Source organism: Meles meles, chromosome X, assembly GCF_922984935.1.
Source record: "Meles meles chromosome X, mMelMel3.1 paternal haplotype, whole genome shotgun sequence".
In the NCBI taxonomy this organism is placed as follows: Eukaryota; Metazoa; Chordata; class Mammalia; order Carnivora; family Mustelidae; genus Meles; species Meles meles.
In genome coordinates, this window is record NC_060087.1 from 38812506 (window position 1) to 38828241 (window position 15736).

At 45.0% G+C, this 15736-nt stretch overlaps 1 protein-coding gene across 1 annotated transcript in view; it reads left to right on the forward strand.

Annotated features, from left to right (window-relative positions):
* The first annotated feature begins 392 nt into the window (after positions 1-392).
* MAOA (monoamine oxidase A) overlaps positions 393-15736 on the forward strand; it is a 69607-nt gene continuing 54263 nt past the window's right edge. Inside the window, exon 1 of the mRNA XM_045995168.1 lies at positions 393-1016. Within this exon, the coding sequence (XP_045851124.1) occupies positions 944-1016 (73 nt within the window). The 5' untranslated portion in view covers positions 393-943. The remainder of the gene's footprint in view (positions 1017-15736) is intronic.

Genomic DNA, 15736 nt, shown 5'->3' on the forward strand with positions numbered 1-15736 from the left:
CGGGCTCGCTACGCCCTCAGTGATCGGCTCTTCTTGGAGTTCGGTGCATGGGCCTCCCGTACCCAATAACTCCCCGCTAGTGTCATTGCAAGGATCCTATCAGTTCTTAGGACCCGGCTCTCCCCGACTGTCAGTGGACGCATCTGTTGTGTTCTCGGAGTCCTCCCGAGTGTCGGTGCAAGGGTCGCCCCCGCCCTCAGTGCTCAGCACCCCCCGGAGCTCACTGCCAGGATCTGCCCGGCTCTTGGACTCCTCTCGAGCGTCGCTGCAAGGGTCCGCCCCGCCCTCCAAGCTCAGCTCCCTCCCCGCTCCGCAGCAAGGATCCGCCCAGCTCTCCGAGTCCACCCCGCCCTCAGTGCCCCGCTCCCCCAGGGATTCGGTACTAGGACCTCTTACGCCCAGGAACACCTCCCGAGGGTCGGCACAAGGGTCCACCCAGCCCTCCGTGCCCGACTCCCCCCGGGATTCGGTACAAGGACCTCTTACACCCAGAAACAACACCGGAGGGTCGGCACAAGGGTCCACCCAGCCCTCCGTGCCCGGCTCCCCCCGGGATTCGGTACAAAGACTTCTTACGCCCAGGAACGCCTCCCGAGGGTCGGCACAAGGGTCCACCCAGCCCTCCGTGCCCGGTTCCCCCCGGGATTCGGTACAAGGACTTCTTACGCCCAGGAACGCCTCCCGAGGGTCGGCACAAGGGTCCACCCTGCCCTCGGTGCCAGGTGCCCCCAGAACATCCGCGGAAGGATCGGCTCTGCCCTCGGGCTCCCCTGACCCAGCAGTGCAAGGAGCCGCTCCGCCCTCAGTGTCGGGCTCTGCCCGAGTGTCGGTGGAAGGATCGGCTCCGCCCCCGGACTCCCCCCGAGAGTCGGTAGAAGGGCCCGCCCCGCCCTTGTCCCGCTCCACTCCTATACCTACGCCCCGGGAGAGTCTCAGCCAGAGCATGGAGAGTGAGGAGAAGTCGAGTATCGCGGGCCACATGTTCGACGTAGTCGTGATAGGAGGCGGCATCTCAGGTCAGTATGGACCCTAGTGGTAACCTGAGGGCCCCTGGCCGGCCCAGGGTGGGGGGCTTCCAGTAGCGCAGCAGCATACGGGGCGGGTGGGGGGGTGGGGTCTCTCTTGCATGCTGGAGTGCAACAGTGCCCGGGCCCCGGATCCTGCGAGGCGAGAGTGGGGGTTGGGCCAGATTTGCCGGTGGTGTGAACCGGGGGAGGCAGAACAATAATTTTACTGCTACTATTAAATACTAGCATTTAATTAGCACTCGCTGTGCAGTTATATTCGGTACTTGACTAGCATTTCCTCAATCCTCAGCAGTCCTGTGAGAGGGGTACTCGCCCCATTTTACAAAACCAAGTAACTGAGGTCTGGAGACTTTCAATTACTTTGCAGCGGTTGAACCACTTAGCCAGAAAAGGGCTGAATGGTTGTTTTTTTTGTTTGTTTGTTTGTTTGTTTGTTTTTTTCCCATTTAAGACCTTCACTTCTAATCCCTGAGGTGGCTGCTTTGCCTCAGTGCTTTCACGTCCTTTGCCCTAAACAGAACATCAGTGTTGGGATTTTTGTAGTATTGAAGTAGTAAGAGTGTTATTCTGGTTCTGCTCTTCTCCAAGCTCTTTTCCTTAGAAAATTTGGTAAGTGAAGAAGGAAGAATCGTTTAGTAAAACGTGTTCGTTGTTTTTGTTTTGTTTTAAAGGAGAGAGGGTGGGCTCTTAGTTTTAACCTACTCCGGCTGGGCTGTTTTTTTAGAACTTGCAGGAAAGTGTAGGGCATGTATTACCCAAAGGGAATCCCTTTGTGAAGCAGAAGCCCATAGCTGGTCAGGGAATGCCCTGTTGTGTCCTTTCATATCAGCTCCCAGTGACCGAATCCTGTCCTGTGTGGAGCTGGTGAGCCTGGGTTCCCCTGGTCCTGTCCTAGGTTTGCAGCTGACCAAATGCATGAGGCTTGCCTGTATCTTCCTGGAAACCTCATCATGACTGATATATTCAGTTGTCACTTAGGCTGTCATAATTGCTAAAATTTGAAATTCAGGCATTGTGTTTCAGTTCAGCCCTAGCTAGAGTCCCGCATGAATCTGCCCAGATTCCCACGAATTTCCGAAATATACCTGTAGGATCTGATTTAGAAAGAGGGAGAAAGAAGGTGGAAGGGAGTTAAGTAGAATGGCCCCACAGTAGCCATTTGTATGCATAATCTGAGGAGGGGGAGACTCTGAGCATGCTTAAAAATCAATTTTGAGTGGAGATAGCTTGACTTGGTCTCTTGAGGATCAACAGAGGAGAGGTTGGCCTGAGCTGTTGCTTTGACACTCTAGCCAGTGCCCGCAAAAACATGCATGTATGTTGGAACATCAGAGGAAAGCAGAGCATGGTGGAGAGTAAGAAAAAGAAGTAAATTTCTCTTGTTTCCATTCATTCATTCAACAAACACTTGCCAAGTGCGTTCAGTGAAGAGAACTGGTGTTTCCCAAAAACCTAGCCCTCCCATGCATGCCTCCTAGAAGCAATGTGATTGTTGATCACTGGCAAATAAATGTTCTGATTGTGTGGTCTATGAAATGATTAGTTCTTTCTCTTCCCCCATCTCCATTATCCATATCTTTCTGGAATTTTATCTTTGTCCTTGTCTTGTTCTGTGCTCCCGTATTCCTTAGGGAGCGTTTCTGTCTTGTCTTTTCCCTCTGCCCAATTACCTGTTGTGTCTCCCTTTCCACATCTTATTCCTAATAATTGGTCATGAGCCAAGGTGGGTTTATTGTGGAGCCGGTGACCGTCCTGCTTTATGGCCTTTCAGTTGCAGGTGCCTACTGCTCCTCATTCTGAATAAATAGCTTCAGACCGTGTCTTGTATTGGTAACCTTGAATTCTTTTTTCTTAAAGAGGGCACCCAAATCATGTAAGCTTCAGGCCCCTCAAAACCTGGATCTGTCTCTGATCATTATTCATTATTAATTTGTTTCATGTGGGGCAAAAGCAGAGGGACTTTATTGCACAGTAGTTCACACACCTATTCTAGCAGCCAGCTTCCGGTCCCTTAGTGACAGTGGAAAACCAGGGAGCTTCCTCTAATATCATCTCTCGTCACTCAGTTGGAGTGGCTTTAACACCAAAACGGACCAGAAACATTGCATTCTGACTGTGGTGCTTTCCCAAGATGGTTCACAGCTAAAATTAAAAGTAAATGCAAGTCTGGCTCAGACTGAACCCTGTACACAGACTGGGTATTTCATAAGCAGGTGAGAGGCATTATTCCTCAAGGGGTTCTTGAGAACCCCATCTCAGAAACACATCATCTTTGCCTGTGCTTAGCAGAGTCCTGTGAGCGACTTAATCCCTGTATCAGTTTTAAATGCTTTGGGATATTTCTTTTTTTTTTTTTATTTCTTAAAACTTCTATCACAACTTGCACACTTTAATATGCTACCCACACACTTATAATATATGGCTAATTCTCAGCATCTGCAGTATCATTACTTTTATATAACAACGTAGCTCCCAGAAGAGTACAAATTCCAAATGACATTCCTCAAAATCAATCCATAGTAACAGAATTATCTTTCATTTTTGATAACTATCTTGGCTGTATAAAGAATGGCAACATCGTGCTCGCTTCGGCAGCACATATACTAAAATTGGAAGAATGGCAACATCTTTTCTTCAATATCAGTTTTAAAGATTATTTATTTACTTATTTGTTTATTTGACAAAGAGCACGAGTTGGGGGGAGCGGAAAAGAAGGAGAAGCAGGGGTTGCAGTGCTCGATCCCAAGACCCTGGGATGGTGACCTGAGCTGAAGGCAGATGCTTAACTGACTGAGCCACCCAGGCACCCCGGGAGTGGAAGCATCTTAATATAGCTCTCTCATCATTAAAAAAAACCCAAAAACCTTGGGGCGCCTGGGTGGCTCAGTGGGTTAAAGCCTCTGCCTTCAGCTCAGGTCATGATCCCAGGGTCCTGGGATCAAGCCCCGAATGGGGCTCTCTGCTCAGCAGGGAGCCTGCTTCCTCCCCTCTCTCTGCCTGCCTCTCTGCCTACTTGTGATCTCTCTGTCAAATAAATAAATAAAATCTTTAAAAAACAAACAAACCTTAAAACAGGTACGCCTGGGTAGCCCAGTGGGTTAAGCATCCGACTCTTGGTGGCACAGGTCATGATCTCATGGGTCCTGAGATCAGGATCTGTGTAGGACTCCATGCTCAGTGGGGAGTCTGCTTGAAGTTTCTCTCTGTCTTCCCCTCTTCCAATCATGCATGCGCATGCATGCTCTCTCCAAAATAAATCTGTAAAAAAAAAATAAAACAGAGCACGTCTTATAGCCACAAGCCCCCTTTTTCTGTCCACTAATCAGTTACATAATTGTATATACTGTGTCAGTAGTGGAGAAGGGAGACCCCCTGCTCATTTGTAAGTAATATAATGGTATCTTTAATATGCTCTGGCCCTTACCTGTCATCCATCATCTATCATCAAGTCCTTCTTGAAACTCCTTTCATTCTGTGACACTTGGATCCTGAATTTTTTATTCCACACTGATCGCCCCTTTACTATTCCTTTCATTGCACCCATATTTTTGTGAACTTCCAGTGTTGAAATGGCTTGAGGTTCAGCTGTTGATCACTGTTGTGTTCTTATGCACTTTTCTCCTTTCTTACTCATTTTAGGACTTGAGATTTCCCTTATCTATAGAAAGCTCTTAAGTCTCTAGTTTGGATCCGTTTCTTTCTCCGAGATCCTGTTTATAACTTACCTGCTCCTGGGTATTTCACCCTTTAATGTCCTGTTCTTGCTTCATATTCACCATGTCCAAAAGCCTCCTCGACCTCCAACCCAACTTTTCTTCCTCACTGCCTTGGCTCTGTTCTTGGCACTACAGTTCTTTACACCCAGCCAACAGATCCTTCTAATTCCTTCTTTGGGCTTTTCCTCTTCTCCATTCCCAGTGACTCCTCATCCCCAGGATAGACTCTGGACCCCTTTGGCTCATCAGGTTATGATCATCTTTCCAGTGGCTGCCCTTTACTTTGGGCTCTCCCTTCATGTCCATCCTGCAGTGTTCTCCCAGAGTTGATTTTTTTTTTTCAATTTGGGCATAGTTGACACATAATGTTGTGTTCGTTTCAGATATACAACATAGTGATTGGATAAGTCTGTGTGTTATTCTAGGCTCACCAGAAGTGTAGTTACCATGTGTACCATTACACTGTAGTACAGTACTATTGATTATATTCCTTTTCATACATGCTGTATCTTTCATCCCCGTGACTTACTCATTCCATAACCAGACTTGAATTTTTAAACACTTCTTTCATCACCTTGCTCTTCTGCTCAAGACTTTCCTTTAGTGGTCTATTACCAGCCCCTCAAGCTTCCCTCCATACACTCAGTTGTCAACCCCACTTAGTTAGACAACTAACATCCCCCACTGTCCCCAACATGGAGGCACGCTGCTGTCTTGTCATCAGTACTACACCATGTTTATTTTGTCCCTTCACCTCTTCCTTGTTTTTGTCTTTCTTAACATGGGAGTGCTTCTCTCTGACCGTTTACAACTTATTCATTCTTCAACACCTGATTAATGACCCTTTTTAAAAAAAAAAAAAAGATTTTAGGGGCGCCTGGGTGGCTCAGTGGGTTAAAGCCTCTGCCTTCGGCTTGGGTCATGATTCCAGGGTCCTGGGATCGAGCCCCGCATTGGGCTCTCTGCTCAGCAGGGAGCCTGCTTCCCTTCCTCTCTCTCTGCCTACTTATGATCTCTGTCTGTCAAATAAATAAGTAAATAAAATCTTTAAAAAAATAAAATAAAAAGAGATTTTTATTTATTCATTTGAGAGAGAGAATAAGCGTACACACCACAAGCTGGGGTGGGGGGTGGGCGGAGAAGGAAAGCAGAGGGAGAAGCAGACTCCCCACTGAGCAGGGAGCCCAACACAGGGCTCAATCCCAGGACCCCGAGACCATAACCTGAGCCAAAGGCAGACGCCTAACTATCTGAGCCACCCAGGTGCCCCTAATGACCCTTTCCTTAATCACTCTGGTTGCCCTTGATTTTTCCCTGTTAGTGTTTGTCATCTGTATCTAACAACGCACACTTATTTTCTGTGTCTGTTTCTTGATGTGATTTTAACTATAGCAATTCAGTCATTGACCGTTGATGCTAGTTCTTCCTCAGGAGCTGACACAGATACAACAAATGACAGAAACCCAGTGGCATACGATTTTAAAGTCTGCCCCGAACCGAGAATTTCTGAATTGGCTGTCTATAGGGGGAGAAAAAAAAGAGAAGAAAAGAAAAGGGGGAAAAAGCCCACCTCCAGGGGTCAATGTATACTTCAGAGTCTTTGGGCCCAAGAGGTTTTTGCCAGGCAGTCCGGTCCAGTCACCTAAGATTTCAATCCTCTCCACAGCATGTACTTGGTGATGATTTGGCTGTAGCTTTGAACATATCTAGGGAAGGGGAAAGCTCTGTTCCTCAGAGTGACTTATTATGAGCAGAGATGGCTCCGCTGCCTGGACTCATTGAAGCCCTTTGGGAGCCTCTACCCTATGCCAGGCAGTGGCTAGATCTTGGGGGAAAAGGTCTGATGATGAGTAAGTAGTTTCCCTGCCCATAAGGTGCCCCATCCTCGTGCAAGAAGGAATCAAGTAAGAGAATAATCGACATTAGAACAGTGGAAGAAACATTATTGTCATGAGTATGAACAAGTGCTGGGACCTTGAAAGATAAGTTTCTAAGTGAAAGCACTTCGGTCCTAATGCCGGGCAGTCCTGGGTAGTGGAAGAGTTTTTCCATGGTTTTGGAAATTTTGAAGTGTCACATGGAAAGAGATTATTTCCAACTAGTGTTTAAGTAGAGGACCTCCCCCATATTTTTGTCCATGAGCCAAATTCTGCTTAAAGAATTGAGCACACTAGCCACCCAGAAGTCGGGACTGTATAAAATCAGCGGGGATTGAATCCTTTTCATCCTCTGAGACAGAAAAGCCGTTTTGCAAGAAGGTTGACTAATCCTCTGAATTCTGACAACTGAGTCCACAACATACCGCAATTTCCCTTTTTGCTGAAATACATCGCCCTGAAGAATCCTTTTTGCTGAGAGCATTTTTGGCACTTTAACTCAGAACTTGGCAACAGACAGTTGTGGTTTGGTAGTGATTACGAAAAACATTTACAAATGCTGCTTTTTTGGGGCATCAGAGTTATTCAGATACTCTGAGGTTCAGTGCAGATGGGGCACTAATGTTCTGCCTTTTAGGACATGTCTTTGCCTCTACTTTGTGCTTTTTCTTAAACTAGCAGCCTTTCACTTTAGGAACTTTTTTGAAGTTGAACAAAGAACACTAGAATATTTGGGTTCTGATTTTTTTGAAATCTTCATGGTTGAATGAGATGTGGGGTTTAGCTAACATTTAATGGGCTATTTTCACATGTAGCCAGTACTAATTGGCTTGACCCGACACATAATCCTCAGCTAATGTGAAAAATGCATTTAACAATAGATCTGAGTACAGTGTAATTATATAAGTATCGTATAACTGTAGCGTAATTACATCACAGAGACCCATGATTGAGAAGTTGAAAGGTGGGAGCTTGTTATTGGCGACTGTGGGTCATACAATCTTTGTGCAGGTGTGACATACACATATTAATCTCTATATAACCGATCTTGCCAGTTTTTGGATTTGGGTGTACCCAGAAAGACTGAGGTTCTGTTGTAGTTTTTTTTTTTTTTTTAAAGATTTTATTTATTTATTTGACAGAGAGAGATCACAAGTAGGCAGAGAGGCAGGCAGAGAGAGAGGAGGAAGCAGGCTCCCTGCGGAGCAGAGAGCCCGACGCGGGGCTCGATCCCAGGACTCCGAGATCATGACCCGAGCCGAAGGCAGCGGCTTAATCCACTGAGCCACCCAGGCGCCCCTGTTGTAGTTTTTTTAAAAAAGATTTTATTTATTTATTTGACAGACGGAGATCACAAGCAGTCAGAGAGGCAGGCAGAGAGAGAGGGGGAAGCAGGCTCCCCGCCGAGCAGAGAGCCCGACTCGGGGCTCCATCCCAGGACCCCAAGATCACAACCTGAGCCGAAGGCAGAGGCTTTAACCCACTGAGCCACTCAGGCGCCCCCTGTTGTAGTTTAAAAAAAAAAAAATTTTTTTTTTTAAGATTTTTATTTATTTACACAAGCAGGGGGAAGGGCAGAGGGAGAAGCAGACTTCCTGCTGAGCAAGGAGCTGGATGCGGGGCTCATCCCGACCCTGGGACCCTGACCTGAGCCAAAGACAGACGCTTAACCGACTGAGCCACCCAGGCAGCCCCTGTTGTCATTTTATATCACATACAAGGGTTTGCAAGAGCACAGACATCCAGGCAGCACTTGTTTGAAGACTGTGCTTGCATGTATGAGATGGGTAGATTTCATAATGACAGCTCCTTCTCATGTTAGGTTTGAGTGATCAGAACTGCACAAAATGAGCCAAAAGAAGTTTAGTTACATTTTTTTACTATTGTAAGCTTTGAGACAAGTTGATGGTTAGGACCGTTCTTTGCCTTTATAGTGAAAAATATTTTGTAGTTTTGCCAGGAAATTTGTATTTTCTTCTGGATGATCTGTTCCTTATTATGTTGCCATTTAGCATGGGGCAGCTTAAAATCTTTTTTTTTTCCACATTTAAAAACAATTTTTTAAGTCATCTCTATACCCAGTGTGGAGCTGGAACTCACAGTCCCAAGATCAAGAGTTGCACACTCTACCAACTAAGCCAGCCAGGTGCCCCCAGGGCAGTTTTGTCATCTATACAATTAGAGGTTGGATTAAGTTGGACTGTGTTATATGTGATGTATCTTCCAGCATCTCTTTTAGTAATTAGTAGTCGTCCTACTGTCTGTCTCTTCAGCTTCCTCTTTTGAATATCCTCCTCTACACATTTTTCCCTCCGTGTTGTATTCTGATAACAGTTTGCATGATCTCTCACACTGACATCCTACACTAACTTAATTAAATCCCAGTCTGGGGCTCTCTTACACATGCTCATTCACACCTTCTCCATGACTTCTCTGAGCCTTAGTTTCAAAGCTCTTTTGTAGTTGTTGCTAAGCCAAAGTAAACAAAACCCCACTTTATAGCAATAATTAATCAATTGATTCAGTAAAAGTGTCAATAAGAACATAAACATCAGATGATAAGCTTTGAGAGTTGAGTTTATTACATATTAACCATGTTCAAAGGTCACAGAATTCAGCCTGTAAGCCCTTACAGGGACCAACACAGAGGCTCTGAGGGATCAAGTGAATTACCAAATGCCACAAAATTCTTGACTTTGGACCCCTAAAACGTTGACCATCAGGGCAGTGCTGCTGCTTTACCCTGCCTCGCTGGGCTTGCCCCATAGGACCATTCCTAGGATTGCAGTAAACTTTATTTTTGCTTTACTTTGACGCTTGATGCTCTAAAACACAGTGATAACTATTGTTGCATAGTAATTTATGTTTTAGAATATGTTACATGGCCTGTTACTGCTGCACAAACATTTTTACTTAAAAAGGTGGGACACCCTATTAAGGTCAAATGACTTTCATATGAAGAATTTATTTCCTTTTTGAAAGGTCCATAACTGGTGTGTTTAGGATAATGTGGAGCAGTTGTTTGACTAGTTTCCATCAGTGGTTCTTAACCTTCTGGATCCTGTCTCCCTTTGAATATCTGATGAAAGCTATTGAAACTTTCCACCATGGGGCACCTGGTGGCTTGGTAGGTTGAGCCTCTGCCTTCGGCTCCGGTCATGGTCTCAGGGTCCTGGGATCGAGCCCCGTATCAGGCTCACTGCTCAGTGAGGAGCTTGCCCCCCCCCCACCTCTCTCTGCCTGCCACTGCCTACTTGTGATCTCTGTCTGTCAAATAAATAAATAAAATCTTAAAAAAAAAGAAACTTTACACCAAAAAATATGAGTTTTTACTCATAGACTTTTTCCTCCTGCCCCAGGCCAACATCAGTTGTTATGGAAATGTATTCAGCATCACTGTCCCTGTAGTGTAACTATTTGGGGCTGAGACTGAGAGTTCGCAGAAGTGGTGGAAAAATGAGAATTCAAAGAATTGACTAAGTAATTAGACAGTTACAAGTAATGACTGTGTAAATAGACAATGATTAAAAACAGTCAAGACATCTAGGCTGAAATATAAGGCATGTGTGTCTCCTATATTAAGTCCATGATAAGTCAAGCAGTGAACCTGACATGTTTTGGAAAAAATGAATTTGGGGAGACAACACAGGTGAAGAAAATGGAAGGCTGTGGTGGTTGATGTGATTTTTTTTTTTTTAAATAGTTTTCCAAGATTGGTGTTTACAGATTTTAGGTATTGAAATTAAGCCACTGATATTAAATATATGTCTGTTATTTAACATGCATTTGTTTTTTTTAAAGATTTTATTTATTTATTTGACAGAGATCACAAGTAGGCGGAGAGACAGGCAGAGAGAGAGAGGAGGAAGAAGACTCCCCGCTGAGCAGAGAGCCCGATGCGGGGCTCCATCCTAGGACTCTGGGATCATGACCTGAGCCAAAGGCAGAAGCTTTAACCCACTGAGCCACCCAGACATCCCTTTAACATGCATTCGTGATAGCCTATGCTCCTTGGTCATTGGAAGCATTTGACAAAATTCAGACCCAAGTAGAAGAGTGAAATTCTCTAGTTTATCTGAGAGTCCACTTGTCTCTCCCCTGACCAGGTGATGCCCAGGAACTTTCTGTGCCATTCCAACTAGAAATCTGAAATGCTGTTGGCGTCTGAGGTTGGTTCAGGAGGTCAGTGGTAGGACAGATAAGGGAAGCAGGAAATGACAAGACAAGGATAGGATTTCTTAGAGGAAGTAAGACTTGACAGAAGGGTTGTGGCTTTTGGGTGAATTCTGAAATGCAACAAAAACAACTTTTTCTTTTTCTTTTTTCTTGTCTTCTTTTTTCTTACCGGTAAGTCATTTATTTTGTTTTTAAAATTAGAAATATTTTTTTTAATTGAGGTATAGTTGACACATCAAGATGACGTTTAAGGTGACCGTTTCCAGGTTAAATGGGTTTTCTTTGAGCCGTGGCTTAAATTCCAGAATTTTTCTTGCACGCCTGTCCGTGTTTGCTCATTCACTCATTCATCCATTGAGATATTTGATAAATATCTGTTGATTGCGTGCTCACTGCACACTGGGAGCAAAATTTCTGTTTTCCTGCTTTGGAAACATTGCTTCTAAACCTTTAGTAAGAGGTGATGTTTGACTATACTTTTTATTGTCCTCGGAGTATGGAGTCCAAGAGTCCCAATGTGCAGTTATATAAGAATTCTATTGGCCAGAGATCACGTTGCTGAATAATAGAAAGTTAACTTTAAAAGCTTAATATGTGATACACATACTACACATTCCTAGGTGGTGATGAATGTGAAGGTTGAAGAAAAATGTCACTTTTAAGAATTAAGAGGAAGAGATAACCAGCCACTCCACAGGCCCTTAGTGCGGCTCTTTTTTCTCAGGGGTCCTGTTCACATGCCTTAATAAACCACGATTTTGCACCCAAAAAAAAAAAAAAAAGAATTAAGAGGAAGAACTAGGAGAGCCAGCAGAGCATAAGCCGTAGCTGCCCTCAAGTTTTGCTTCAGAACTCTTAGCTTGTGCTCTAGGCATCGTTCACCTGGGTCCCTGTCCAGGGGAGTTTATAACTATCAATATTTGGACATTCTTATAAGAGATGAAAACAGCTTGGGGCGCCTGGGTGGCTCAGTGGGTTAAGCCGCTGCGTTCAGCTCAGGTCATGATCTCGGGGTCCTGGGATCGAGTCCCGCATCGGGCTCTCTGCTCAGCAGGGGCCTGCTTCCCTCTCTCTCTCTCTGCCTGCCTCTCTATCTACTTGTGATCTCTCTCTGTCAAATAAATAAATAAAATCTTAAAAAAAAAAAGATGAGGGGCGCCTGGGTGGCTCAGTGGATTAAGCCGCTGCCTTCGGCTCAGGTCATGATCTCAGGGTCCTGGGATCGAGCCCCGCATCGGGCTCTCTGCTCCACAGGGAGCCTGCTTCCTCCTCTCTCTCTGCCTGCCTCTCTGCCTACTTGTGATCTCTCTCTGTCAAATAAATAAATAAAATCTTTAAAAAAAAAAAAAAAAGATGAAAACAGCTTTCCCAAAGTGTGTTTTGAGGAGTAGTGTTTTTAAAAAGGCAGAAGGTTGGGGCACCTGGGTGGCTCAGTGGGTTAAAGCTTCTGCCTTCGGCTCAGGTCATGGTCTCAGGGTCCTGGGATCAAGCCCCCATCGGGCGCTCTGCTGAGCGGGGAGCCTGCTTCCTCCTCTCTCTCTCTGCCTATTTGTGATCTCTGTCTCTCAAATAAATAAATAAAAATCTTAAAAAAAAGGAAAATCAATTTAATAAATAAAAAGGCAGAAGGTGAAGCAATACTGGGTTGAAGGGTCTCTTCACTGCAGGACTTATTAGGGCCCTTGATTATGCCAGCATGTGCCACACATTTCCCAGAAGGAGAAATGACATATGTTGCAACATCCATGAACATTGATACTTCTCCCCTGAGCATCTTGAGGACTAGTGTTCCCATAAAATATTTTTTAAACTATCGCTTTAAACCACAGTGCATCTTAGTGTGCAGAATCTAGGGACAGCAGTGTGGAGGGCCCTTGGTGTATTTTTTTTAATTAATTTATTTAACGGAGAGAGAGAACATGAGTGGGGTGAGGGGGCAGATGGAGAGGGAGAAGCAGATTCCCCACTGAGCAGGGAGCCTGATACAGGGCTCGATCCCAGGACCTCAAGATCATGACCTGAGCCGAAGGCAGATGCTTCACTGAGTGAGCCACCCAGGTGCACACACCCCCCACCTCTTGGTATATTTTTAAAGTTTCAGTAAAAGAATGGGGTGGATCATGAATTAAGGGGTAATTGCATTCCCCAACTCGGATGAAATCCATTTATCTAAAGTGAAGATGAATGCTGAACAATAATCAAATAAATTAGGACTGTCTAGACAACCAGTCTGTCGAATTCCAGGCAAATTGAAGTTAATTGTTAGTTTTCATCTATTTATCATTTGAGACAGCACTGTCTTTTTTAGCTTATCAAGGGGATTAGAAGATTTGGCATTTTCAAAAGCAGGATTATTTCTCTGAAAGGAAGGGCAAATTGCGGTTGGACGTAGGGATGGACACATATATTGGAATGGTTATATGTGTCCGGGACAAGTTTGTGTATACACTGATACTCTCTGTTCCCTTTTGCTAAAAAGTACAATACTGGATCAGAGACCAGAAAATGTACTAGTAGTATAGACTCCGCTGGCTTACTTAGACACAAAGGTTAAAATGATGTGGCACCCCGTCCTTGTCAGTCTTCCTTAGCTGCTCGAGATAAATACAATCTAAGCATTAGAAACTTCCCTGTTGCCCTCATCCAGGTGAACATGGTTTCATTTTCTCAGTATGAGATTATTCTATTCATTGCAACAAGCATTTAAGCACCTGCAACATGGCAGGGTCTGTTCTAGGGATGCAAAGACGTATAACACATTCCTGTTCTCAGAAAAGTCGTAACACACTAGTTATGAGTTAGATCTCTGGGCAAGAGATCATGGTGCCTTGGGCGAAGGCAAAAGGCCACTGTGGCTTGGACCAGAATGTCTGTGGTCACAATGGGAAGCAGGCAGATTCAGAACATAGTCTGAGGCCACAACCAAGAGGACCTGCCCCTCGAATGGATGAGGTAAATGACAAAAGGAGAAGAGTCAGGAATAGCTTCGAGAGTTTTGACCCGAGCGTCTGAGTAAATGGTGGTGCCATTTACTGAGTTGCAGAGGGCCAGGGGGGAGGACTGAGCTCTGGGGAGATAGCAAGTGTCCTGCTTGAGATGTATTGAGCTGGAGATGCGTCTGTGACCCACCTTGCTTGGGGACTTCATTCTAGTGCAGACGCTCCGTGTCTGGTGCCAGGTGGCACTGGGCAGGAAGAAGAAAAATAAAACAGGCTGACAGGAACAGAGTGTGACAGAAGATGAAAGCACCTGCCTGTGTTGAAAGTGTGGTCCCCGGACACTTGTCACGAAGAATGGGCTCCGTTTCAAGGTTTGTTCTAGTGAAGGAGTGCAGTCAAATGCTCTACCCCTGAGCTATACCCCCCTAGTGAAGGAGTGGAAAAGACACCAGATCATCTGTTGTGGAAGCAAAACCAGAAATTGAACTGGAAAGGGTAGCGCAAGTCAAATGGACGAATTGCTTTTTTTCGGTCAAATAAAGTAATATGCAGGTCCTTGAGGGAAGGACATTGAAGGGAAGGGCCCTCAGCGAGCTAGAGGACGCAGGGCTAAGTGTGAGGCCGGGTTCCACAGTAACTGATTTCTATCCCAGGAAGCAGGGGACCATTTCTTCGAAGGCTTCATTGCAGGTATGATTAATTCCATCGCCAGGTGCACCGCGTGGGTGAGATCATTGCCTGTACCGTTTTTATGGGGAGGTTAGGCACGGCCGGACTTTTGGAGGCAGTGCAGAACCTGCCGGAACGTCATTTCCAAGGGCAGTGGCTTTAAGAAGCTGGAGCTTGGTCTGAGGTTGCCATAGCAGCACCGCAGCTGCCTGCCTCCTCCATCTGCTCCGGGCCCTCCTGGCCCAATAACCAGCAGTAATTAATTAACTAACTAATTAGATAAAAAAGAAAGAAACTAAGGAAAATATTTTGCTTCTATTTGCTCTGTAGTATCTCAGATCGAGCACGATTTTTCAGTATTGTATAAAACAAAACAAAATAGTTGCCTGAACTCTCAGATGACGTGTGTTTTTAAAAGCAGCCTGGCTTTTTTTTTTTTTTAAACCTATCTAATACATCCTTTCACCTGTTTTATTTTGGTTTATGTGAAACCCAAATGATAGAAGAAATATCGGGAGAGTAATGGTATTGTTTTAAACTCTTCATTCCTATTTAAGCTACTTAATTGCAAAGTGATCCAAGATTTGCTTGTGCCCTGCTCCTCTGATTTTCCTGTTTTTCAGATTTTTTTTGTATATTAAAAGTGATCAGATCCTGATTTACACAGTAAGTCTTGATCAAACTCTTTGTGAACACGACTTCTCCGGGCTCTTAACCCTCATAGAAAACCACAGGACGTTTGGGAGTCCTGGGCTCTTTTCCTCCTAAGAAGTTTGCTTTGCCATGATTTGGGAGAGGAACAGCTCTAGGTGCACGTGCAATGAATGGTAGATTCTACCAGTGCCCACTTCGACCTCTTCCCTCCAAATGGAGGTTCTCCGTGGGAGAACCAGAGACTTTAGATACAAAGACACTTGTATCTCGTACACCTGCTGATTTAATACACACTCTCCCCTCCCTGACTTTATCCCTCTCCTCACAAATCTGAGGCCCAGAGTTTATACCTCTAACAGTGTGTGGGGGAGCCAGCTTCTACTGGCTGGAAAGGCCTCTTTCCAATTCCACATTCAGTGATACCACGTGTGTAGCTTGAAATAAGTAGTTTGAAATCAGACATCATGGGAATGTCTATACACCACAGAAACCCCAGTGGTACAAATCAGGTGCCCTCTCCCTCCCCACAGCCCAGAGATGGTTGTTAACCATTTAGCAGCATTCCACTATATCAAACCCTTTCCTTATTTTGGCAGGGGAAGGGGAGATGGTGCCTACCAGTAGGGTTGGGTTGGGGGCAGGTCTCTTCTATCACTCAGGATTCCATGTGGCAATGA